Source organism: Ambystoma mexicanum, chromosome 5p (genome assembly GCF_040938575.1).
Source record: "Ambystoma mexicanum isolate Mex_15411 chromosome 5p, UKY_AmexF1_1, whole genome shotgun sequence".
Taxonomy (NCBI): domain Eukaryota; kingdom Metazoa; phylum Chordata; class Amphibia; order Caudata; family Ambystomatidae; genus Ambystoma; species Ambystoma mexicanum.
In genome coordinates this window covers 837,669,268-837,696,571 of record NC_090930.1, presented here as the reverse complement: position 1 = coordinate 837,696,571, position 27,304 = coordinate 837,669,268, and the positions used below count along the sequence as shown (strand labels likewise).

General features: G+C 47.1%; 1 protein-coding gene across 4 annotated transcripts in view; it reads right to left on the bottom strand.

The window, feature by feature from the left end:
- ANLN (anillin, actin binding protein) overlaps nucleotides 1–27,304 on the bottom strand; it is a 728,409-nt gene that overhangs the window by 93,978 nt on the left and 607,127 nt on the right. For all 4 annotated transcript variants that reach the window (XM_069613260.1, XM_069613259.1, XM_069613262.1 and 1 more), the window contains exon 20: nucleotides 2,255–2,367. In XM_069613260.1, coding sequence (XP_069469361.1) covers nucleotides 2,255–2,367 — 113 coding nt within the window. The remainder of the gene's footprint in view (nucleotides 1–2,254; nucleotides 2,368–27,304) is intronic.

Sequence of the window (27,304 nt, the reverse complement as noted above, 5' to 3'; positions counted from 1 at the left end):
GCATTGCTGCATCAAGAAGGAAGCCAGCTGGAACATCGGCTTCAATCCTAAAGTACTGTGGGGCTTAACCACCTTTACCCAAATGTAGTGCTTCTAGCTTGTGGAGGGCTCCTTTCTATCTTTTTGAATGACTACAATTAAATAGTGCAGGCCTAACAGCTTGCGCAACTCCTGTAGGCTCACTTGAACGCCTGGATTTTTCTTCACTGAACTACTGAAAGTTCAACTAACTTTTTCTAAGAAGACTGCATCAGAACTGGAACTGTCCCTATTGAGCTTGGCTGGCCTGGCTCCCTAAAGGCATCCCTTCTAAAATAAACGTAGCTGCTCAGCCACTCTACCGACGTGTCTATTACAGGCCTGTTAAAAGTTGGGTCACTAATACCAAGCAGATAAATCTTGTAAAGTCGCGCACCAGTTGGAATCTACAGAATCTTACCCAACAGGGAGACTGGAGTGCTTTCTGTCTGGAGGCAAGCCACAACCACTGCCTGCAGCCCCTGGGTGCAAAAAGGTAGACGGAACTGCAGAATCTTCAATTGGTAGTGGCAAGAACCCACCACAAATCTCAGGTAACTGCAGTGCTTGTGATGAATCAGCACATGGAAGTATGCATCCTGAAGATCCAGTGATACCAACCAGTCTTGCAGATCAAGGGCTTGGAGGAGCTTGTCCTTGTGCATGCACAAATTCAAGAACCTCAGATCAGAGATTTGACACAAGCTCCCGCCCTCCTCCGGAACCAGAAACTAAACAACTGAACACAAGCCCCTGCCAGGTTCCGGATGTAGCACCTGTGCTTTACAACAAGTATGGTCTTGAGGGCTGTGCAACTACATTCAGCGCCAACAGGGACATTTGCACACCCACCCTTCACCCTGCAGGGAAATCATGCATCTTCACAGAGGCTTTGCGCCTGAAGCAAAATGCAGCACCATTGTGGCATGCATACTACCTCTGGGAGTTCTCTAGTCCTCACCCCTGGAGGAACAGCACGGTTGCTGCTTGCCCATGGGGGAGGGCAATTATTAAAGGGAAAGCAGTACTTGTTATAAAAAAACAAACAGAAGTACCACAGTCTCCTAGTCCTGTGGCTAGGCTAAAGGGTGTTTTTTTACTGTTTACAACGGATCCTTCTTTTGGAATACATTTTAACTGGCTTTTTTTTTACCCCTCCCACCCCCCCATTAATCAAAATTGAGGATGTCCATGCTACTCGAAGACCCGAGGTGTCAGTTGACTAGACGTTGTCCCTCTGTGTGAGTGAGCGCTGGTAGCAATCTAACTGGATGGTTATTTCTGAGGACTGGGTAATGTAGTAGCTTGGAACCAGTTGACTGGCATTTACGGATGCATGTCTGATAGCGTGGATTAATTTCACCTGTGTGCATGGGTGTGCTTGGAGGGATGACTTGCCATTGTCTGAACACACCTCAGTTTAAATGATGCTTGGTGTGCGATTGGGTCCATATATACTGCGTCCATATATACTGCGTCCCCAGGGAAATAAAATCAGACTGTTCATTCCCCGCCCAAATTCCTTTAGAGGGTGTAGCGCTGGGCTCAGTGTACCCATGTGTGAACAGCCATTTTAGGACGGACTGGTATTCCCAAGCAACGTAATGCCCAAGAATCAAAATGGCAGCAAGCTGGTGGACTGTAGCAACAAAACAAAAAATAAAATCATCAGTTCCACAATGGCAATCAAAAAGGTACATTGAACAACTAATTGTGGTAAATCTGTTTGCACCCCATGTGAAGCACAAGCTAAATATCTGCCATCAGCCCACTCCCTAAAACCAACGTACGGCCATATAAAAAGCTTTGGGCAAACATGTGGTGCTTAAAATGCACCCTTGTCCCAGTAGACGTATAGGCTACCAATGAACACACTACAACAGGCCAGAGATCCAAACAAATAAAAAGAGGTAAAACCAAAAAGTATAGCGAGTCTGCAAAAAGACAGCAGAACCTTCAAAATGAAACTCTGCCGTAACAGTTGCCATGAGTCATACACCATAGAGAGTGCCAGAATCTCCAAAAATCAACTTGGGGAAAGAAAGCAGTCAAATGAAGGCCAGTTTATCTACAAGAGAAAGGGCAGTATTGACATGCACTCCATGCAGGGGACATATACGTTTTCTAAATAGTACAATAAGAAGAGTCAGACCTGTAAAAAAAAGACAAATTTAAGCCGTTTGCTCATATCAGCAAGAGGTATTTTAACAAGCATTCCCCTCCTACATGAAAATACCTTGTCCAATGCAAATTTGTTGTTTCCAATTGATGACAGCGTGATTTTATGGGATCCAACAAGGACAAAGTTACTGGTTCTCACAGCATTGGGACCACATGGACTGGCCATAGCTGGTATACAGGAAGAGACAAGAGACGGAAGTAAACAAAGGATTGAGGTTTTCATTGTTGTGCAAGACTAAAAACAAGGAGAATAGGTAAAAAGTACACATTTGGAAATACTATGAATTCAGGTAAACTCAACTGCTAAATATAAGCAACGTATCACAATTAAACATTGGCATTAACTGACATGGCATTTAAATCTACAAAACAGCAGGAAATGGCTGCTCAATTAGTCTTAGTTACCTGTAGCTGTAGTTCTCCAGCACTGATCCTTCATTGATTCATATGCTCAAAAAATTCCAATGGTCAGGCTGGGAATTCTCCGTAATCCATGAATGCATAATAGCACGAAAAAGCATTTAACTTAATCAACCCCATTCTGTGTCTTTTACTTCCCTTAGACAATGAGGTGGAGAGGCATACGCTCCAGCATGGGAAGTCGTATTCGATCTTTCAACGCATTGTGTATATGGGAGTACTTGAGCCTAGCTCCCAAAATTACTTTCTGGCTAATTTTGGGTAATGAAAGTATTCTACTTCCATTCAGTCGACAGGATTATCTCCTGCTATGCCACTTCATGTTTATTCTTCTTTCCCCCTACCAAGTCCAACTGACACACCCAATTGTTTAAAGTGAGTGGTCTTTGGACCTCTGAGCAGAACTGTGGTGCTTGTGGGAAAGAAAATGTATATTTGTAGAATTTAGTAACCTTAAACTGATTTCAAACGTTTTTTCTACAGATTTCCTTCATGCGTTAATGGGGTTCCTATGTAACGGCAATTGTGTTAGTCGCAGCCCTATATTGTCATAATTTGAGGTGTGCTTAGTCATCGTCTGAGCAGAATAGGTTTCTGGCAACCCATTGTATAGTGATTAAGATGTCTTCTTGTAATCGCCATTCGTACTCTGCGGGCAGAGGGAAGTCTCTGCCGAGTTCGTCTGCCAGAAGATTGAGTTCCCCTGGTACATGTTGAGATAACAGGAACATGTGTCTGAGAGCACACTTCCAGATGTTCTGGGACAGATTGGACAGTACTGGAGAGTGAGTGCCCCCTTGCTTGTTCAGGTAGTACATGGCTGTGGTGCAGTCTGTAAGGACCAGCACCGTCTTCCCTTGAAGGTGCGTCTGGAAAGCCTTCAGTGCTTTGAAGACCGCCAGTAGTTCCAGCAAGTTTATGTGTTTGGACGCTACACTCCGAGTCCAAACTATGTGTGCAGTCTGATGGGATAGGTGAGCGCCCCATCCCGTGACGGATGAGTCTGTGGTTAGAGTGGCTTCCACTGCGGGGGTGGCGAAAGGTTTCCCAATATGAGGTTTTCCTTCAACCACCACCGCAGCGAGAGAACCAGGGCCTGCGAGACCACCACTAGATCGTCCCATTGTCCGCTGGCCTGACACCACTGGCTGTTGAGTCACTCTTGCATTGGATGCATGCGCAGCCGCGCGTGAGGTACCAAATAAATACATGACCCCCATCATTCCTGGCAATCGCATGGCTTTGCGTACCGTTACCTCTCGACTGGCTACATATTGAGGGATCTGAAACAGCATATTTTGGACCCTCTCGGAGGGAAAGACGAGGCCGACCTTTGTTCGAATTAGAGCCCCTAGGAATTGCTTAACTTGGCTGAAGTCTAGGCTAGACTTCTTCTCGTTGATGGAGAAGCCCAGTTGGAACAAAAGGTCCACAGTCCTTTGGGTATTTGAGAAGCATGTCTCGTAAGAATCCCCTGTTATGAGCCAATCGTCGAGATAAGGGTATACTGGAACGGACAACCTGCGCAGGTGGGCCGCTGCCACTGCCAGTACTTTCATGAACACCCTCGGCGCTGACGCTATGCCGAAGGGTAGCACTTTTAACTGGTAGTGTTTGCCCGCTATCATGAACCGGAGGTATTTTCTGTGCGCTGGCAACATTGAAATATGAAAGTATGCATCTTTCATGTCCAGTGTTGCCATGTAATCCCCCTGTGAGAGCAGGGGTATTACTTCCTGTAAAGTCACCATACGAAATTTTTGAGGTTTTACAAATTTGTTCGCTTGGCGAAGATCTAGTACAGGGCGCATGGTTAAATACTTTTTGGGTACAAGGAAGTACACTGAATAAATACCCTCCTTTACTTGTGATAGAGGCACGACCTCTATTGCTCCTTTTTCTAGTAGCAGTTCGACTTCTTGGAGAAGGATGGCGAGGTGCTCTGGTGATAGGCATCGTCCCCTCGGGGGCCTGAATGTAGGGGACCGATTGACTTCGATGTAGTAACTGTGGGCTACGGTTGAGAGTACCCAGCGGTCTGTGGTTATTCCCTCCCATGCTGGTAGAAATGATGTTATCGGGCACCCGACCGGAGATGCAAGGGAGGGGACCCGGATCTTCGGGTCATTTGGTGTTGGTAGCCGGGGAGCCTATAGGAGTGGGGCCCCGACCTCTTCCCTTGCCACGACGTCGTCCTCTGTTCATATTGTCCGCTGGTTCCCTAAGTGGAGGACCAGTTGCCTGCTGAGGAGCACTGTTGTTGCTGCTGCTGTTGGTGGTTTTGTCGTTGGCCACAAAAAAAGCGTCTGTTGAAGTAACCTCGCTTATTAGGAGGTCTTGTGATTTGGTCTAGAGTCTTTAGGGTATCAAATTCCTTCTTAGCTGTCTCCAGTGCGTCATCCACCGGTTTGAGTCCTCAATTGGTTTGATGAGGGATGCCCGGTTCTCTGGCTTAAAACCAGAGTTCCTGAGCCAGACATGACGCTTGAGAAGTATCCCCTGGACTAAAGACCGGACAGCTGTCTCTGCAGCATCTAGCGTGTTTTTGATGACGCTCTGGTTTACCAGAGTACCTTCTGTCACAGTGGCTAACAAACGGGTTCGTAAGGGTTCAGGGACTTTGAGGCCTTGGTGTAGTTTTCCCCATTGGGCATCAGCGTAGCTTGCCACTAAGGAATTGTTATTGGCAATTCTGGTGGAGAAATCTGCTGAGGATGTAATCCTTTTTCCCAAGGCATAAAGCTTCTTTCCCTCCTTGTCTGGGGGCGCCTCGCTAGTAGATAGCGGAACCCTTTCCCTCTTCCTTGTGGTGGTTACTACCAAGGAATCAGGTATTGAGTGTGAGCCCTAAAATATAAAGGGTCTGACGGTGAGGGACTGAAATCCTTGGGTTCACGCCTCTAACCAAAGCAGGTGTTGAGATGGAATGAGTAGTCTTTTGACTGAGGCAAGAAGGGGAATGGTCTGACTGGTAGGTGGTTTCTCCTTAATTTTTTTCTTCACAAAGTTAATCTCTGGAGAAATTTCCCCTTCATCAATTTCAAAATGTGCTGCTGCCTTACGTAGCAGTGCATTGAAAGTGGGCTGGTCATCCACCAGTGACTGGTTTCTGACCGGTGTAGTTTGAGGAGAGGACAGATCCAGAACATCAGGGTCTGTTGACGCCCCTGGGGACTGCCAAGGCTGTGAGCCACTTATGTCAGGGTCTTCTTCAAAGTCCCCCCCCCAACCATTCCCCTACCCCCCACCCCACCAACCCCCTCCATCAACGACCACCCCCCCGCCCAAGTCTGGGTATTCTTCAAAGCCCTCTACAGGGTCTTGTAGTTCCTCATTATTTAGAAACTCATCGTCCTCTTGGAATTGAGTGTCCTCTTCAGTGAGGTCATATGCATGAATATCCTCTTGAAGTGGGTCATAGAGTCTCGGATATTTGGTCCTAGGGTCTTCATGAATTATCTCCCTTGGCCTCTTGGATGTAACGTGTTCAGGGGTGGACATGAACCTATCTATTTTGTCCATACACGATTGGAATCTTTCTAAAGTCCACTGGGGTAACCCAGAACGGTCTGGAGTCAGAAAGGGGTGCTCTTCCGCCTGTAGCCATCGAGATCTCTCCCATAGCGTGGAGGAAATACTCCCGTCGCCCTCTGAGAACCCTTCTTGTGGGTGCGACACTGGGGGTGTATCTCTAGGTCTTTCTTTCGAGGGGGAGTGTGCGGGTGCAGGGGGTGCGTCCCGACATACCTTCCATTTGTTTAGACGTCTCCCTGGCCTTGTGAACGTGATTCGGCGATTCCTTCACCGTCCGTCTTTGAGCGTCAGTGGAGACTATTCTAGCTAGGCTTTCGACGACTAAACTGTCCGTCGAGGGCTGATCATGCCCGGATTTCGGCGGTGCCGGAACACTTTCGCCGATGGCCGCTCTCTTACGAGGCGTGTTGTCTGGCGTGTTGGTGGTAGCGCCCTTAGTTGTGGAGGGCCCAGTCGGTAGTCGCGCATGCGGCTGCGGGGAGGGCTTGCGACCCTTACGGACGGCGGAGGCTGCCGGTAGATCCGGCGTCTGTTGGCGCTAGGCTTTCTTCGACTTAGTCGAAGGAGTGCCATGGGTTGTGTGTTTAGTTTTTTGCTTTCCATGTGCGTCGGCGTTGCCGGGGTGTGCATCCCCATAAGTAGGGTGTGAGCCGAACCCGTCGGGGCCGGGGACAGACACGGATGAGCGGGAACACCGCCTTAGAGAGGTCAACAACCTCCGATACAGAGGTAGTGTTATCACTGTCCCCCTAGTCACATTCGACGGCGGCGGCGGGTGAGAAATCAGCCTTAGACCTAGAGTAGGCCGCCCACCTCTTGACCCTGCGGTCCTTTAAAGTCTTTGGGCGAAAGTATTTACAGGTCGCAAAGCCGTCCTCATTGTGGTCGTGGGGTAAGCAGCAGTTACACCGCTTATGCTCATTCTTCCACATGATTTTGCCGTTACGAGGGCAAAATCTAAAAGGAGCCCTCTCCATAGCTGAGGATACAAGAGTAAGTGATAACAACCCCGAAGGAAAGGCATTCTATAAAGGAAACAGAAATGTCCCCACAACCCCCGCTCTCCCTACTGTGTAGGCCGGCGAGGCCGGGCCATGTGTTCGGCAGCGCCGATTCGCCTCCTTGAAACCACCGCCGAATCTTGACTCGGCGGGGAAGTAGCTTAGCCGTCGAAGGAGGGCTGGAGGCGTATGTATTTAGCGATAACTGACAAAAAAAAAACGACCAAGAGTAGAATAAATGGTAATGGCAATGTCCCTTACGAGCTCCGCATAAGGCGACCCGTATTCTGGGCGAAAAAAAACAATCTGAGGGACCTCGACGCGTGAGGTATTGTGGGTACACTACACGTCACTATAGGGATAGTACTACAAACACGCCTATGTAGACGTCCCTTTTTCGACTACGAAAAACAAAATGCAATACTTCGCAGTGACCACTGGATGTCGGACTATGCACAGCATGTGATTCTAAGCAGAATAACAAACATCAGAAACTGTTTTCCAGGCCCTTTTGCCACCGCATTGTCCTCGAATACAACATGCCGGCGTTATCGACAACTATTGACGCACAACATGTCACCACACACTGCAGTGCAATCAAAATGTAGACTGTGGCGAACAGGGAAATGGGACGCCGGAGCGGAGGCAGATAGGACTACTTTTATTTGCCACACTGTTACATACAAGAGGCCCAGCCATGAACACAATGCCTTAGGGGCTTGGCACACACAAACCACACCACCATACTCCGATACACCATGGCAGTGTTTCCCAAAAACTTTACGCACAGCACGCTTCTCTCCAGCCAACCACCGGCCATGTCGGCAGCACCGCGTACTGCAAGCCAATGAGCCTTCTGTCCGCGGAGCAAACAGGGAAATGGGTCCATGGAGTCGAGTCAGATATCACTAATTTTTTGAGACGTACATTTTAGTTCTTTGCAACAAAAGTACTGGTCGGATTTCCCCCAAACACAAAAGCACGCCTTCTGGCCCAAGCCCCCGCCGCAAATTTGGTAAAAATCCATGCAGCAGTTCGGGCTGCAGCCGTACGCAAAGTTTTGCCCCTTGAAGTGCGACCTCCACCTATAACTTGGCCCCCAGAACCCACCCCCACCCCCTCGCACGAAACCTCCGTGAACTTGCCGAAGAAATTCAGAGCTGGCCATATACTTTTTTTGCGAAGTTTGGTGAGGATTCCTCCATGGGGAGCAAACTTATAAGCCACTGAAAATGGTCTCCGATTTCATTTAGTTTTAAGATTATTATTTTGTGTTGTCCTTCCCATCAAATTTAACCTTAAAATAAATCAACTGTACCTTTTTTTCTTTAAAGCTATGTTTCATTGCTCAAGGGCGGTTGCAAGTGGGTTTACATGTTTGTGGTGTCAAAAGTAGCATCATGACTAGTTCCTGGCTGTGGTCGAGTTATGGCTCTTTAACAGAATGGCGTAGTTCGGGTTGTCTTAGAAAGAAACAGGAAAATCTTTATTTGGGTATTACACTGCAATCAAAACCTGTAATAACGAACTAGAACATCCCAGTAACCAAACTTTAGTGATATACAATATTTAATCTACAGTCACACCGGGCATGGCTCTGCTGTTCAAAACTTTGACTCGGGCATTTCTCCTACCGCAGATACTTTCCAGTAACCTGATGAGCCCTCCCTCACCCTAGACACGTACTAGGCCACAACACAAGGCTACTTTGACCATGCCAGGGTAGAAGGCCCTGTTCCCAGGAAACCTGAGCCACCCGACAGGCCCTCTGACTACATTGAATAATCTACAGGACACACTGGCCCAGAGGGCATGCTCTTCACTTCTCAAGCCAAGTAGAAACTGCTCTGTTGTGCAGAACCAATCCTCCAACCCTCCCCACCCTGCAATAGCCGAACATCTGGCCTAAGCGCTAGCCTACAGGGCAGGTTTCCGCTAAAAGGAGAAGCAGGCTGAACAGCTTGCTTACCCTTCCTATTCCTTTACACTGCACTATATTTGTTATGTTGTTGGAAGATAGCACCAACCTACTCAACCACCTTGGACTAACCAATAACGTAAAGTCAAAGATGACAGTACAATCAAGGGCATGAGAACTACAATGCAGTTCCTGTTGAGATTTACTTTCTAAATCAGCCCTGTGGACATATTTTGAGAGACCACCCTAATCTGTGGTCTATCCAAACTCCATTAAGGTACATGGTAGTGTGACTGAGCAGTAAGGAGTAGACTTGGGAGAGTGATTGGTGAAGGGTTCCGTTAAGCACACACAGAGCACTCTTATTAAGGCAGAATGTATAAAAACACATTTATTTAGTCCATGAACAACTTTCCAATTAAAAGCCACAGGTAAGCATTACACTTACCATACACTATTATATTACACATGTATTGAGTACTTTGGCTACAAAGCACTACTTTGAAACACAGATCAGCAACAGAACACTGTAGTTTAGCAACGTGAATGAAGAACGAACTAAGTAACCAATAACAAGACATTATATACAAGGAAGAAAGAGGTTAACGCACAAACATGTTTAAAATTGTAAGGTTCTTCTGGCAAGGGGAGGACTTTTAAAGTGCAGAAGACATGGGGCCTAGAGCCATCAGCGTTCCAATTCACAACATAACTATTTGCAGAAAGGTAGCTGTTTTTAATGTGGGCTGAACAAGTGTTTACAAAGCCAACATGCCATTTTTCGTTTCTTTTTTTAAAGTTGAACAATGGAAGGGAATAGTTTCTTACCTGTAACTCCATTTCTCCAGCATTGGTATCTTTCATGGATTCACATGTTTAGAATATTCCCCGTTGACAGACTGGGAACCCTTGGTACACTTATAAAGCCGTTTCACATAGGAAAACTTCCGACACTTGTGTCCTATCTATGTCGTTTTTGGGGTCGCCCACGCATGTCCCACTAGGACGTAGCGTTATAAATGCCCCACAACCGCGGCTCCCTTCAGAGTTCGACCCCTCCAAAGCAGACTGGGGTGAAAACCTAGTTCTACAAGTAGATTGCATTCCGGGGAGGCCCGCGGGCGCATGTGAATCCATGAAAGATACCAATGCTGGAGAAATGGAGTTACAGGTAAGAAACTAGTCCCTTCTCCAGCATTGGATCTTTCATGGATTCACATGCTTAGAATAGAATATACAGCAGTGATCCTGAAAAAGGGAGGTGTGAATGCAATCCGGCACCCTCCTAAGCATACATATACCGAACCATGCTTACGTAAAACTGCCAATTTATAAATACGCCAAAGTACATGCACATCCCTCCCTCTCCCCCCCCTCTATCGCTCTATATACATATGCTAAAATAAGTACAGACCCTTCTTGAAAAGGTCTTACCTTATTGAAACCGATGGTGTAAGACTGCTCTTCCCATTTGTATCTCGTCCGCATGCTGTCGTTCGAGGCAGTAATGGTGGGTAAACGTGTGAGGCACTGACCATGCCGCTGCCTGGCAAATGTCTGCCAGCGAGATTCCTGCCCACAACGCCGAAGACGAAGTTGCCCTCGTGGAATGAGCTTGGACGCCCTTGTAGCGGTTTTCCCGCTTTGGAATGACAGAAGGCAATCGTCGACAAGACCCATCGGGCCAGTCCCTGCTTTGAAACTGCTTTTCCTCTCGCCGACAGACCATATGCAATTAAGAGTTGCTGCGTAGATCTAAGTTGCGGAGTCCGATGAAGGTAAAATCTTAGAGCTCTCTTCACGTCCAAGGTTTGGAGGACTTTTTCCGCAGCCGATGAGGGTCGCGAAAAAGGTAGGCAGGACAATGGATGAGTGTTTATGATAAGCCATAGGAACTTTTGGAATGAAACAAGGATTAGTTGACAGAACCACTTTTTCCTTAAAGAACCTTAGGTACGGCGGGTCTACGGCCAATACTTGCAATTCTGAAAGCCACCTAGCTGATTTTATAGCTATAAAAAAAGCCAATTTCCATGACAAGAACTTCATCGACGATGTGGCCATTGGTTCAAAGGGTGCTTACATTAACCCTGCTAGCACCACATTAAGACTCCACGTTGGTGGAAAACGTTTAACCGGCGGGAATGTTCGGAACAGACCCCTCATGAAGTGTTTCACCAGCCTGTCACTAAACAAGGGAGACTGCTGCCTCCTTCTCGTGAACCTAGAGATGGCCGCCAGGTGTACCTTTATTGATGAAAAAGATAATCTGCTCTTCGCCAGGTGTAGCAGATACAGTAGAAGTTGCTCCGGAATTACCCTTAGAGGTTGCACTCCCGGCTGTCCTTGACACCACGTACAGAACCTTCTCCACTTACACGCGTACGACTTGTTGGTGGAAGGGGCCCGTGCTGCTTGCAGGATTCTCTGACAATCCGACTAAATGCTCAAGGCACCAAATTCCGAAAAGTCCCATGTGTGCTCCCCAGCCCGTCAGGGATGCGTCCGTCACTATGGTTATCCGAAACTCCTGCTCCTGTAGGGGTACCCCTCTGGATAGATTCTGAAAGCTCTGCCACCACTGAAGAGCTAGTAGGAGCTCGTCGTCGGTCAGTTTGTCCGACCAGAGCCCTTGGGCCTGCGGCCACTGGTCCGCCAAAAATTCTTGAACCGGCCTCATGAACAGGCGGCAGTTGCCCACCAGAGGAATGCAGGACGCCATAGCGCCCAGAATCAACACATTTTCTCACTGATAGTCTGGTATTGATTCTCAGACGACCTGCCAATCGATTGAGTTTGGTGAATCTGTCGAGGGATGGCTTCACTAACCCTGACTGGGTCTCGAATTGCGCGCCCAGGATCACCAAGCTTCTCGACAGCAAAGATTTCTCAAAGTTTACCGCAAACCCCAGCCGTTGTAAGAGTTGCATGGTGGCCTGAAACTTGTTTGAGTCGACATAGGGGAGGACCCCCTCACCAACCGTCGTCGAGATACGGGTACACATGATGGCCTTGCCTTCTCAGCCAGGCCGCCACCGGGGCCAAACATTTTGTGAACGTTCTGGGAGAGGATTTCAGTCCAAAACGAAGTACTGTGAACTGGTAGGGAGTCTGTCCTACCACAAACCTTAGGAACTTTCTGTGTCGCCGACACATAGGTATGTGTAAGTATGCGTCCTGCAGGTCCAGAGATGCCAGAAAGTCCCCTTCCTGAACTGATTACTTCCTGGAGCGTGAGCATCTTGAATTTTAGGCTTTTTAACGTCTTGTTGAGATCGCGCAGGTCTAGAATGGGACGCCACTTTCCGTTTGGTTTTTTCACCACAAAGTATTGGGAATAAACCCCTTGACCCTTCTGCGACGACAGGAACCAATTCTATAGCACCTTTTTGTAGCATAAGTGCTACTTCCTGCTGCAACACGCTCAGATGGGGTTGAGCTACAAACGCCGGTGGAATGTGCGGAGGGTTGCTTTTGAATTGCAGGGAATGTCCGTATCTTACTGTGTCCAACACCCACTGATCCGTTGTTATTTGCTCCCATTCGTCGATGTAGCACGATACTCTGCCTCCCAGAACGTTCCGATGCCCGTCATTGCTGGTCCTTGGTCTGCTTATCTCTCGTCGAGGAGTAACCTGTTCTCTTCCTGGGGGTCTTGTTGTCCCGGCGTCGTTTTGCCGCTTGAGAAGCCAGTCTGTATCCCTGGGAGGGTATGCCGGCCTACTGAAGGATCTGTCTCTCGATGCCGAGAATCTGGAGTTTCACGATGCTCCTCTAAAGGGACGAAAAGAACTGAAACTTTGACCACTCTGGAGGGCACCCAAGGAACGAGCCGTGTTCGAGTCCTGCTTCATGCCCTTCAGGGCCTCGTCCACTTCTCGCTGAACAGAAGGTCTCCCTCAAAAGGCATATCCAGCACCTTGTATTGCACCTCTGGTCTAAAGTTGGTGCATTTTAGCCATGCTTGCCTTCGGAGAAACACACCGTTATTCACCCGTTTAAATTCCGATTCTGCGAGGTCCACCGCGATGTTTATGACATGATTGGAGGCCTCTTCACCTTCCCGGACAAGTAACATCGCCGCCTTACGATGTTCTTCCGGAAGATGCTCCAGCATAGGTGCCAGTCGGTGCCACATCTCTGTCGTATCTTGCTAATATAGCCAGAGAGTTGGCCGCTTTCACTGTGGTTGCTCCTACCGACAGCACTTTTTTGCCAAAGGCATCCTGTCTTCTGGCCTCACTTTCAAGGGGTGGGGGGGGGTGTGCACTTATGCTGGGCCCTCTCCTTTCTCGCTGCTGCCACTGACACCACCAAGTCAGGGGCTGGTTGGGAGGACAGACACTTGGGGGTAGCTTCTGGGACCTTACATTTTTTCTCCAGGCGACCTTTTATTGCTGGTTCCCAGAAAGGGTGACTCATGGTCTGTAACCCCTCCTGCCACGCATAATCCAGGATGGGTACCGAGAACACCAACAACCTCTTTCCCATGTGGTCGAAAAGAAAGCAGTCCTTTTTCGCCTCTTCCTGGGCCAACCTGAATTCTGTACACGCTTTGGCCATGATGGCGTGAAATGTCCCTATGTCGTCCGGGGGAGACGGCTGAGCCGGGCTGAGCCGGGCTTTCTAATTCCACCTCAGACTCCCAGGTTGGATCCCTGGAGGGGGAAGTGAGACATCCGATAAGGTTCTCCTGTCAGAGTCCAAATCCGAATCTATTAGTTCTCCCGCCTCGTGGCGTGGAGCGGTCTCCACCCGCTGGCACTGCCGTGGGGGTTGACGGAGGTGGCAGACGAGACGGGCCCGGTTTGTCGATGGCCGACCTGGCCGGAGTTGCTTGAGGTAGCCTCTCAGTGTCTTCAGCAAAGTTTGTAACATGGATAAAACCTCCAGGGACAAGACTGCCTGCGGATTGAGAAGAGGGGTAGCCCCCGGAATGCTGGCTCCCCCAGAGAGGGGCCTGGTAATTCCTCGTAACCAGAGGTCTGCAGGGCCAGCCACTCTCACATCCTCATCTCCTGAGGACACCGACAAGGCCTCTTGCTGCAGTAGGGTCTCCGGAAAAACGGGGTCGAATACTTCTGGTCGCCAGGCCTCTTGCGGGATCTCCGTCGACGAGCCTAAAGCTGGCCCCGTCGTCACCGTCTGCGGCCCAAGAACAGTTGAGACCAATTGTGTCAGTGGCAGAGAAGGGGTCGACGATTGCCCTGCCGTCGACGACAGTCCTGGTCGTGTAGGTCCCTGAGGCGTTTCCGCCCTTTCTGAACTTGACCTACGCTTCTCGACTCGAGGCCGATCTATGGTGATCGCCCGAGGAGGATTTAGACTTTTCCTTTGACTTTCTTCGTCGAATATGAGACTGCTTAGAATGGCTTCTCGATGATTCCTTCTCCGCCGGTCGGGATTTCTTCACCGGGGGTTCCGACGATGTCGAGCAGCGCGGGGCCACTGAAGATTTTGACGCTGAGGCCATGCTGCGCATGGAGCCTACCTCCACTCCATCGTTTAACCATGCCACTAGTCGTCGACTTCGATCTTTAAGAGTCTTCTGGGAGAAGCCCTTACATATGTCGCACTCTGCCGAATGAGGGTGTAGACAATATATGCAATCCATATGCCCGTCCCCCTCATACACCTTCAACCCGCACGTAGCGCACGGGCGGAACATCGCTTTTCCCAACATCAGGACAAAAGTCCAACAGCACAACCTAGACAAAATAGTAGACTACACGAGGTGCTCCCACTACTTTGGAGACGGTTGAAATCTGAAGGGAGCCGCAGGGGGCGGGGCATTTATACTGCTACGTCCTAGTGGGGCATGCGTGGGCGGCCCCCAAAACGACGTAGATGGGACACAAAAGTGTCAGAAGTTTTCCTATGGGAAACGGCTTTATAAGTGTACCAAGGGTTCCCAGTCTGTCGACGGGGAATATTCTAAGCATGTGAATCCATGAAAGATCCAATGCTGGAAAGTAAAATTCTTGAGAAACCCTTTCCCCAAGGCTTCCGCCTTAGAGGAAAGGCTTCCACCTTCCACAGGAAAAGGTGAGACAGGGCAAGCATATCAAGTCCATTAAACCCCATGTGGAAAGTGGGTAGAAAAGGTAGGCTACTCATTCTTGCACTCAGATTCATTCAGGGACCAATTCAGAGGATCCTGAAAACACTGGGCCTCAGTGTCATGGTTCCATTGGAAGGGGTCTAGGTGTCGCTGGGGCAGATATAACAGAAAGCATTGGGATATAGGGCTGGCCCATCAGCGGTTCCCCATCTGGTGAGATGGTTCCTGGTACTGGACAGATGGCCAACCATGTCGACCTCAGAGGACCATTCCCACTCAAGGACATTATGCAGGCGAAGATGATGCATACCCCACCACCAACAAACAGCAGAAGTCAACCATTGTGGTGGAAACAAAGTCGGTCCTGCAAACGCCGTCATTGTGCTGGAGAGTTGCAACTGCAGGAGGAAGCCTTTTGTATTACAAGACTAGGATTTGCAGAATCCCAAGCCCAAACTTAGGACAGTGACCGATGTAGCAAGGTAGACCATGAGGAAACGGTCAGCCCACAGGAAAGTTCTGGGACCGTTAGATTGCTTTCAAGGGCAGGATCTACAAGTAGGAGTTTCTTCTTTCTCTTCCTAAACCCCTGTTTGCATCCTCTTGTTTCTAGTCCTTTGCTCTTCTAGCGCTCAGACACTGGAATTCCCTCCCCTTTCTATTTGCTCTTCTTCCTCTTTTGTATTTTTCTGTCTAATCTTAAATCTCATCTCTTATTTGCTCGCTCTAATAAATGAACTTTGTTCTTCTTCCCTCCACTGGTCTTCCTCACATAGAAAGGTTACATTATCCGGATTGCATCGTTCCCATTTATCTTTCTTTTCTTCTGATTTTATCTGGAATGCATGGCTCACCTTGATTTTACCGTTTTGTTTCGAATCTGCGCTTTTGGTGAAAAGCGCTATATAAAATTACAAAAATACAAATTCCCACTAGTCCACAGGTAGACGCACCAATAAAGGCCTTCTGAAGATCGGTAAAGGAGAAGGGTTTCACCAGGAAGGTTGAAGGAAATCTGTGATTGCTGCGACAAGCTCCGGGTCTTCAGCAAGATGCTCCTCTACCAAGGGGTCTTGAATCCAATAACTCTGAAAAATGGCTGAAGGAGTAGTCATTTAATTCAGGATTCATGCTGACCTCACCCCCCAAGCCCACGAATGGCAAGGATCTGAACCATAATGGGAGGGGCTGTCCGATCATGGACAACCTCTGGCCACCACATCAGCCCAGAAAGAGTAAACTTGGTGCAGATGCGGACTCGACCTCCAAACCTAGCCACAAACATACTGTTACTTTGTCAGGGAAAGTGCTTAACTATTTATGCCACTTCAGGCCCTAAAATAGAAGGAAGGTGGCCAAAATAATTGAGAAACGAGGGATCACAATGCAGATTAGCAGAGACCGTCATAGCAACATTGGTGTCACAGAAATCGGGCAGGACGTCCACAAGAGGTGCAGCATGAACCCCATCACCATAATGCGAAAGCATTTTAAACATAGTGAAAAATTCAAAACTGCCGTAAGCAATGTAAATGTGGGCAGGACCGGAACTAAATTTGATACTGGGATTATTTGCTAACTCCAAGAATATTTTCTAACCCATATTTCTTTTCAAATAGGAATGCATGCCAAGATTATTTTCACCTTTATATTCACATGAGGCACTATTAGTTTATTCCGGTGGCATTGCGTTGCAGGTACTGTAACTCTAACCCAGGCACACCTGGAGCAGAGTGGTTAAAAGCATAAGGCATCCTTGAATACAGCAGTGTTTCCTATTGTTAGTTCAGAACATTTTTCCTCATGTTTTGTAGCTGTGGGCATTTACATATTTTAGGGAGTAAATGTAGCTGAAATGTCACTTATCTGTAGGGCTGGACATAAAAGGTCAGAGAGAAATATTGTATCCATCAAAGTGATCATTACTGTAGCCTAGTTGGAAAAATTACTTCCAGTGTAATGTTCTTTCTGTGGCTCCTCCGTCAGCAGATTCCTCACCTTGATAGAAATCCTCCAGTGCAAGCTATTCTGGTAAACTTTCAACAAGGGTCGAAGTGCAGCTCAACACCGATCACCTTCGACAATCTACTTCCTCGATCCTCAAAATGACTTTGCCGTCCTATAAACCGAGCACACCAGGCCCCAATGGTCTCAGTTCGCCCTCTTCCCCATGCCCAGCAGCTGAAGGAACCAGATGGGGAAAATGTGGAACCCAAAATTCTCAAATCTCTGTAGGTCAGCCTCTCAACAGCCACCGGTTGAAGATCGGGGTTTCGGATGAAGCAACCGGTCGCAATCCACTGCAGGACCAGCTTCTGAAACCGGCATCGAGGCAGACAGATGGCCATCTGGAGAAGATTCAGGTACCATGTTCTCCGACCCCAACCGGAGGCAATCAGAATCATGGAAGACCTGAACAGCCTCGAACACAAAGGAGGGCTGGAATTAGCGAGCCTGAATAGAGGAGTCAGAAATTGCACTCCATCAGAAAAGCACCTCCCATGTCCCCTCTAGGGAATTTCCACTGAACAGAAAAGCTTGCTCTTATTGTTATCAGTAGCAAAAAAGGTCGACTTGATGGGCCCCAAGAATATCTGTGAAAAGCTTCCACTTGTGCGAGACTGAGCCCTGCCCACTCAGGGCATCCACCACCACATTCTCCATCTCAGCTAAATGAGCCACAGAGATCAAGATGGCTTTCTTTTTTGTGCATTGCTTCTCTAGAGGTGGCGTAGAGAATGACCCTACGCCACCTCTCTGGCCATCTCTTGAAGTAATGGATGGCCAGCACATCCCAGCCAAGATTAGGGCACTTTTCCCATGTATACGGGAAGACACAGAATCAACGCAAGTCTGATCACCTGCAGAAGGTTTTATGTGCCAACTGGACTCGACCTGGGGCCAAAGCCTGCTCAGGTTGAGATACCAGAGATGAACACCCCAGCCCGTCAACAACCAGTCTGATCATTTTGACCTTCGCCCATAGCTGCCAGAAGAGCTTTCCCCACATCATAGCCTCCTTGCAAAACAATCACCAATAAGCCTCTGTGACCCTCCTCCAAAAGCAAAGGATGTCCCACATTTCACTGGAAAACTGAGAACATTGTCTGCATAATAGGCACTGGAGTGATCCCCTTCTCAAATGACGCTCTGGCACTAGGAAAATGCAGTATGCAATGGAGGCCCATATGGCGGAGAAAGGCTGATCCTAGAAGCATTCAGGAGTTCTGAAACATTTATACTTTAACAAATGCTCCCGACTCTCCCCGGAGGGGGTAGGTGGTGTTAAACCAACTGCACTTCAGGCAGATTGGACATGGAACTATATGTCCTGAAGGTACAGGGTCACCAACCAGTCCTGCCTCTGCAGAGCCTGAAGAATATCCTTCAACTTCACCATCCTGATTCTGTTGCTCCTCAGGAACTCCTTCAAGTCCCCCAAGCTCTAGGATGGGGCGCTATCTTCCCCTTTTATTTGGAGCCATGCAGTACGAAGAATACATTCCAACAGTCTCCCAAAAAAGAAGGTACCAGCTCCACTAGTCCTATTGTTAGAAGAGAACAAGTTCTTCCAGGCGTGCAGGCCGTTGGCTCAGATGTGAATCCAACAGCAGACGAAGGTCTGATAAAAGGAAGGCAATAGCCCTCCCAAACTAGCTGTAGTACCCAACCGGTGGCCTAGAACTTGAATGGCATGGGATAAGGCCTACAAAGGGGCCAGAGTGAGGCGATGGAACTTCAAAGTGGCTTGGAAGAGGCTGGCGCCAAATGCAGAAGCCATTAAGGTACAGATTTAGGGCACCTCTGCCCAGGCAGACAGACTTTCTTTGGGCCAGTTTGGTAGAGGAAAATTGCCCATCTCAGTATAAATAAAGTGCCTGAATCCTCCGCTCGCGAAACAGGAAAAAATGAAGCATTTTGAGAAGTTGTTTGCTAAACTGCCTAACCAAGCAATTTGACAGTGCTCTTCAACAATCACTTGTCTAGGGATTCACTAGCTTTGATGCCACATATGAAGATCACATCAGACATATCCAATAACTTGGATTGCACATATAGGGCAAAACCAAATTGTCTTAGCCACAAAACCCTGTGTAACACTGAATCCATATATCTCCCGATACACAGTCCACCGAATCCAAACCAGCCTTGCAGCAACGGATACGCTGTGTCCTAGCCACCGGCTAGAAGTCCAAAAAGCCAGTCTTGATCTCTTACTTTGGCAAATGAGTTGAGGCCACTGATGTCAGCAACAGAATGTGAGCCTTTTTAGGCAAGTGCACAGGAGAAGTTCATAAGTCTTAAGGGCCATGCTTCCCTAGGCAAAAAACGTTTTGCTTATTGAACACCCCCCTTTCAACTATTTCTATCCAGAAGCAGCATCAGGGAAGACTAGGCAGATTTGATGTTGGCAGTCGCTGACAGGACCACAAGACCAGGTGAACGATACCTAGAGAGAACAACTTAATCTCTCATGCCGGCTTATATTTCTACATCAGCTCTTTATCAAACACTGTGCGCCAAGGCCGGGGACTGGAATACTTTTATCGTTTCTCCAGAAGTTTGCATTTGGGATGCCTATACCCAAGCACATGTTGCATTTACAAATCCGAGTTTCTAGGGCATTGGTATCTTGTAAATCCATCACCAGGTTAGGAATGCGTTTCTCTTCGCCCACAAAATGTTTTAAGGCAGATTGGCCCAGCAATATGAGAGGTACCAAACCATGAGTCATTCAGTAGCCCTCCTAGTCAAATGGGTTGAATGGACTGAAAATATTTAGCCCTGGAGTTTGGACAAAGCACTAGACCACCTGCGGTCCATTGTCTAAAAGCGCAGCAGAGGCAGGTTAGATCGACAGACATCAGCGCAGAGTTTAACCAAAGAATGGTTTCTTGTCGAAGTGGGAAGGGCTGAGGAGCATGTGGCTGCTTTCTTCCTGGACACCCACCGGGCAAGGAAGGTACAGTGGGTTCAAAGATAGCAGTCGACCTCCAGGCCAATGCCACTCACATCGAGGCTTAGTTCTTAAACTCCTCCCTGTCTTATGCTTTGATGTAATGTATAAGCATCAGAAGAGTACTAACCCTCAACCGGCCCCAGGATCGGAAGGGGGTGCTTCTTACCAGAAGATGAAGAATGGTGCGACTCATGGGAGTGGGTCCATTTCTTATCCTCGTTTCTTCCTCTCCTTTTCAGGAGTAGTACACTCCAGATCTACTACCGAGACCACCCATAAGGAAAGGGATTGTGGGGGCCTAGCAGTTCAAATGGCAGGAACCGCATGTCGTTATCCACCCCAAGACACTACACACATTGTGTGGGTCAGTGGGACATTTTAGCATTGCAGCGATTATATCCAAAAGGTTTGGGAGCACCAAAAACAAATGATCTAGCATTCCCGAGAAAACAGCGATCTGGGTGGGTTGGTGGGTGTGTGCATGTGTGGGGGATAGGGAGAGATTATGCAACATTGTGTGCTCCATTTATGCGACAATGTCATCACATCCCAAATGAAAATCGACCGACGTGATCGGCACCAAGCTATACTTGTCAGGCCCCGGGTCCGTCACTGCTGCAGCGTCTTACCTTGATATAGAACCAGGAGGCCAGCTCCCCACACCATGGTACAGCTTTCCCGGATTAACATGATATGGAGGCAGCTCAAGCGCTGCCCGGGAAAGCTGTGTTGAATACTAGCTGAGCCAGGGTACACCGGTTCTAGATGATGGTATATAGGCAGAGTCATGGCACACCGGTACTCAATTATGCTGAAGGTCCTTCCTTGCTGATACTTTGCAAAGTCGATTAAAGAATTTCACCCACCCCTAAATGTCTAGTCCTGAAACCAAATATACAGAACTTTGATGAAGCCTTACCGCTACCAAACGGTAGGACGGACGGATAAGCAGAGGTTCAAGGTATCCTTCCTTGAGACAGGGATGATGAAACCATAGCTGTATGAGCTAATGGGCTCCTCCTAGCAAAGAAACTAAAGTCTTGGATTGACTTGTGGAAGAGGCGAGCTTGGCGAAAGCTTTGGCAATTACACCCAGGGACTAAAATGGTAACAACTTCTTGGGGTTCACAAGAAGGAACTTGGCTTCTATGCTCCGGCTGATCAATGGGAGTGTGTGGAGTCACCTATATATTGTAGGACAGTTTCTTTTTGCACCTTTGCCTCCATAGACTTATATGGGACCCTATTGTTTTTGCTTGTTTTGAACTCTATTCTAGCTTTTTGAAGGTCAGTGAAACCTTCGGCTTTATTTCACTTGCCTGTTTTGATCATTCTGCTGGGTAAACGGACCAGTCCCCAAGACTGTCAGTACTGATAGACTATTTACGAATGCTTGAATTTTTATAATTGCACACCTCACTTTACAGTTAGGTGCCATTAGGATACTTTGTATCCTCACAACTTATTCTATAATGGCCTTTTGGTTTCTTTGAACATTTGCCCAAGATAAGTTTATGACAGCTGTATGATTTGTACCGTTCTTATGTTATTTTACTTGTGCACTTCTGCATTTACAGTGAATGGCTGCTAAAGGTGCCTAGAATAACACTTTCTCAGGTCAGAAAATGCCTTGTATAGAAATCCCTTTACCGGAGAAAGCTGCGGCTTTCGCGAGCTAAGGAGCTTTATGTGTGAGCCAGAGGAGGTGGCTGGGACGGTCTAGTCCAAATTGCCAAATTCTGGCTCCTGAACATCTGTTGGACAGATGTGGTGACCAGAGGCTGTCCAGGATTGGGCAACATCTGGCTGTTTGAAATGGTTCAGATCATTACCATTGGTGTGCTTGCTCCCAACCTAAATCTTGGATGAAAGGGGGACTCCTGCAACTGTTGTGCAGCTCACCAATGGAGCAAGACTGAACAGCAGCCCGCTGACTACCCCTGCAGCTAACGCGCTTAGACTCCAGCGATTGGCCTGGTGAAGCCCTGCTCATCTGCCTGATCTCAAGATGACCCCTGTTGGTGCTTTGACCCTTGGACTGGTGGGAGCAACTAGTCTCGACCCCTGTTTGGGGATCTGAGCCTTTGGAAGTGTCCTTGGACCAACTGTTGGACTGACCAGCTCTGGGCTACCTTGCTGCAGAGTCGTGCAGAGTCGTTCAGAGTAGAGCCTTGGAATTTTGCAGATCTTAACTTAAGCGACACGTCGCCTGCTACTGCATTTTCAGTCATCTCACTTCAAGGGAAGCTCTGCCGGGACGGATTATTTTTTCAGCTGTGCGGTCGCCTTCCGCTGTCCGACCTTGGTGAAACACTCCCTTAATCCCATGAGGTGTCCTCAAAGGGTGTGCATCGTAGAGGTCTGTATCCTTCATCCTCTTCAACTGGAAGAGATTCCTGTGCACTATGACTGACCAAAAAAAGTCCGGCACCGAAAGTGACATCTGAACCAGCGATCCCTGAGCCTTCCTCACCTAAACCAAGTGCAGAAGACTGCGCAATTACGGATTCCAGAAGACCTGCAGTGATCTAAGAATTTGAGTAAGGGGAGGGTAAGTGAAAATACCTGCATCCGCACCCCCTGCCCCCACTTGTCTCCAATAGGGTAATGTTGGGTGTAAATTCCTCACCCTAACTCACTCTGACCCCTGAAGGTGAAATCTGGGTTAAGGATCCTTTCGTAGGCCTACCCTAGTGAACAGGATTGTATTGAGTAGTACGCACCTGAACTTTACTAAATACTAATCTAACTTTGAAAACTTTCAAAAAGCACTATCGCAGCCCACATAATTTCTGAATAACCTTACCTGAAGATCTACTCTGGAAGTTGTAACTTTGGGTACAAGGCCCAGTACCATCTCAGGGTTGGACTGGTCACTGAAGGAAACTGCTTGCGTTGGTTTTGTCCATTTCCTTGCATCTACACACTCCCCTGAATTGCACTAGTAATTGATTCATATGAAAGTCTATTCTCCTAGTGGTTAATGTGTATATAGGCTATATGGTTGTGAGAGACACGGTATCCAGTTAATATGTTGAAATAAAAATGTAAAATGACAAAAATGTCGAAAAATGTTAGATTTTTTTTCTTCGAATGTATTCTTTTTAAATGTACATGTTTTTTTGTTTGTTTCGCGAGTTAAAAAAAGGGTTAAAAATAAAAAAAACGGGTTTCGGGGGGAATCCCCAATTAAAAAAAAAAAGCGACTTTTTTTCGGTAACATTTTTTCGACATTTTGGCATTCGAAATTATGTAATTTGAAATATTCACTATAAACCATGAGACAATACTTCACTGCAATTTGTATATGCAAAGTATGTAATTGAAGAAATAATAAATAACTTTCTATATACTATTGGTGTTGCTCTGTGTGGACACATTGTAGCCCTAGACCTCTTGCTTTTCCTGGGACTAGGCCTTGGCTCAGCTACCTTACCTTGATTGGATTTTGGCTAAGCTCTCAATGTCTTCCACGTTCATCATAAACAGGGTGGCCTCCAAAATCCTCCCACCAGGGCAGATTTTAGAAATCTATCTCAACTCCTGTAACATCAGGTTGAAAAGAATTATTTTTTAGGTGTGTAGGTGCAAATTACTGCTTCCAAATCAGATATCTGTGGTTACCACAGTGCCTGCAGGTCGATCAACTACATGAGACCAAGCAGACAGTCATGAAAGACCTTCACAGACCATCTTGGTCATCACCTGTATTTTCACCCCGCACAGATTGGACAAGTTGGTGGGCTTAGAAGGCAACAGATCTGGCTGGGAGTAGCAGGTGCTGCAGGGCCACTGGGGCACGCTGCTGAGCCACTGCACACAAGGGCTGGGGGCAGATGCCTCTGTAGTGGAGGCTAGAAATTGAGGCGGCAAAGGACTGGGGAGGAGGCGGCACGAGTTGCAGAATCTTTGGCAGCCTCATCGCAAGACCTAACTGGCCAAGGTAAAATGAATGACGATGTCCCAATGAATTCCTCTTGCACCTATGCCAAGTTTGTCATTCAAAGCCAAGTAGCTAGACTATGTTGGAAAAGACTGTTCAAGTACTTAGCTAGACTAGGCAAGATGTTCTAGGAGTCAAGTAGGTGGTAAAACCGTGAGCAAGGAGAAACCACATTTCCTTGATGGTGTGGGTGTGACCAGTTTGCAGCTGACTTTTGTAGGCAGCGAGAAGCCTAAATCTCCCTTGCTTCACACATTCTTTTGTGAAATGCTCTGGAGGAATTCCTTTCCCACAGGTGAGGAAAGACCTGTATCGTCCAAGAGATCTGTGCCCGGACGGAAGCTGTGCGGGCTCAGAACACTGCCCAGTGCTCCCAAAGGTTCGGCCGATAACACCTCTGACCATTAATAATTAAGTCTTCGGTTTGCATTACTCTGCCATGACGCGAGTATATACTGCAAAGCCGGAGCGTAGTGCCCGTGGACTTCCAGTAAGGGGCGCACAGAGAAAGACAGCATCTGCTAGGGAGGCTCTTCGAAACATTGCCGAACAGAGGCTTTATAGCTAATCCAAACAAGCCACTGGAGGGTTTGAGAAATGAATAGGCCTCTTCATGATCTCTGGAGGAAGTCTGGGATTATACAGATTTGGCAATCCCAGTATTAATCTGCATCACTTGATCATGCCCCTGCAGCACCTTAACCCTGATCAAAATCGGGACACTGCAAAGGTAGAGCTTGGAAAACTCCTTCGAGCATTGACCTAACACTGAATGTGTGCCTTAGAAAGAGGGAAAAGGAAGAATGGTTAGGTTTGAGAAAATGTGCAAGGGACTTCTTGTGCACAAGCCCAGTTTCCTTCACAAGGAGGAAAGACAACAGGACGTAGAAGTACATATTCAAATTGATTTTCTGTGTGCATCTCAATCAATTTCTAGGAGCAATCACCCACAATGGCTTGAGCAGCAACAATTCAAGTTATTGGGCCTCCTGCAAGGAAAAGGGGTGGGCACATGTGAGCTGGCCTCCTTCCTAGATGGGACTACACTAGTTGGGCAAAGCCCTGAACATAGGTCAGTGCCATTAGTAGTAAGACGTTCTTGTATGTGTTGATAAACTGGACAGAGGGGCAACACACAGGATTTTAAGACACAAAGTGTTCACTGTAAGTTTCCTGTATCACTGCAGTGTTTTAGATTTCCCTCCCAGCAAACAATGCAGACAGGCTATATTTTAATATGGAAACCCACAACTAAGCATTTTCGGATTGCTTTTAGAGTTGCTATGGCTCATCCTCAGCCATGAGCAAGACTAGGGTCTAAATTGAGCGCATCATATGGCTCAGTTCGACATTTTAATCACGCTAGTTCTGTTTCTCCTATTTTTAGGAGGCTATTTTTTTTATTCTCCAATGTGGTAAGCATTTATGCCTCACTAAGTTGCCACCCACTAAACTGAAGTTCCACCTTGATATAAATGTTGCTGGGGAGCAGGCTTGGATTCTTTTTGTGTGCTGACTGAGTTGAATAGAATATCAGAGCCTAAACTGTGTGTTAAACGTGGATGGCCCCTGGTTCGAATCAGGAGAAGACTGGCTGTGCGGTTTGTCCTGCCACAAATTCCATAGGAGCTATCCAAGTAGGGACAGCTCGCTGCAGCATTTTGGTAGGTTGCATGCTGTATAAAGTGGTTTCCTTTTGGTTCCCTCCTTTAATGTCACAACCAACTGTTTTGTACTACTAGGTCAGGGATGTCATCACTGCGAAAGCAAAAATGCTGAATCCAAAAATGTCAGATTTCAAAATGCATGTTTCCCCTGAAAATATATGAAGGGCGAGGTGGCTGCGATCGGGAAGGGGGTTTAGGTTAATAAAATAAGGTGAATAGGGGGAATGTGGGTCTTTCCCCCACATATTATTGCAGGGAAATGTTAAAAAAAAGAAATGTCAACTTTCAGAATGTGGCATTATAGATTTGCAGTAATCACAGATTCCCATGCCACAGGCTGTCAAAACAGTTTGAAGAGGTTTGTTGAGCTGTTTGAGGAAAGTGTCACCATCTGGATATTTAACAGATCAGATAGCTCTGTCAGTTGTGCCACATTTTGTTTTAGAATAAATGATTGGGTACTCCCTGATTTTTGTTAACCGGGGGACAATCTGTTGGTGAGGGAGAGTTTGGGCAAATATTGAGAACAAGTAACAGATTGACTACCCCTCTCGAAATGTCCTGTATGTACAACAGGGTCGGGTGTGGAGGGGCTACCTTATTGATAGATAGAACCAACACCTAGGTGAGGGCAGCACTAAGGTTTTCATACAAAATACTCCTCTTTAATAATTCTTCATAAAAAAATGTTAAAAATCAAAATTTGAATATTCTTTAAGCATAACAGTTGGTCATATATGTATGGATAACATAGGAAAAATACATTAGATTTCCCTTTTCGATCGACATATGTTTCGGCCTTTTGAAGTGTACCACCTTTGTCTGGGGAGGTCACTAATTTTAATGTTGGGCCATCTTCAGGACATAGATTAGCGATTCTGGAAGATTAGTTTCGTTCCCCATTAATAGATTCAGTGATCTATAAAAATACATAGAAAATGACAAAGTTTTTTTTTAAAAAGAGACTTAGTGTAAGGCTTGAAAAAAGAGAGCATGTGCTCCATTTCTAATTATTTGAAGGTGATGACTCATTTTATACTTAGAGAATAGAACACCACACCCACCTGTTGTACATATGCTGTACTTTAGGACATCTGAGCTTAAAGTATTGGGTGTTCAATAGTAGAATCCAGTAACTAGTTTCATAGAAAAATAGGGGTAGAGAGGGAACTCGTGAGTGTTCCATCATTCAGTTTTTCACCTGTATTTTTTATTCAAACTGGTTTTAAAGTCGGACAGACAAAAACACGTACAGAAATTGACATATCAGGCTGTGTGTTCTTGTATGGGACTATTTAGTTGGGTGAAAAACACCCTTGTATATCCATCGAGTTGGAGAGGCACTTCGCGGATAATTGCTGTAGAGATGTCTGAACAAAACAGGAAGAAACACAATGTTTCAAAAACCCCGTTTTCTACGTGTTTTTTATAAAGGCCAAAATATGCCATTCATTGTATTAATCTGTTATGTTGAGAGTCCGTTTATAGAGATGAGGAACATCTGTACCATAAAGGTATTCAGACCGTGTTACTCCGTTATTGTGGGCCTTTATCTCGAGGATGAGGAAGCTGAAAAATCATTGCTTACCTGTTGATTTTCT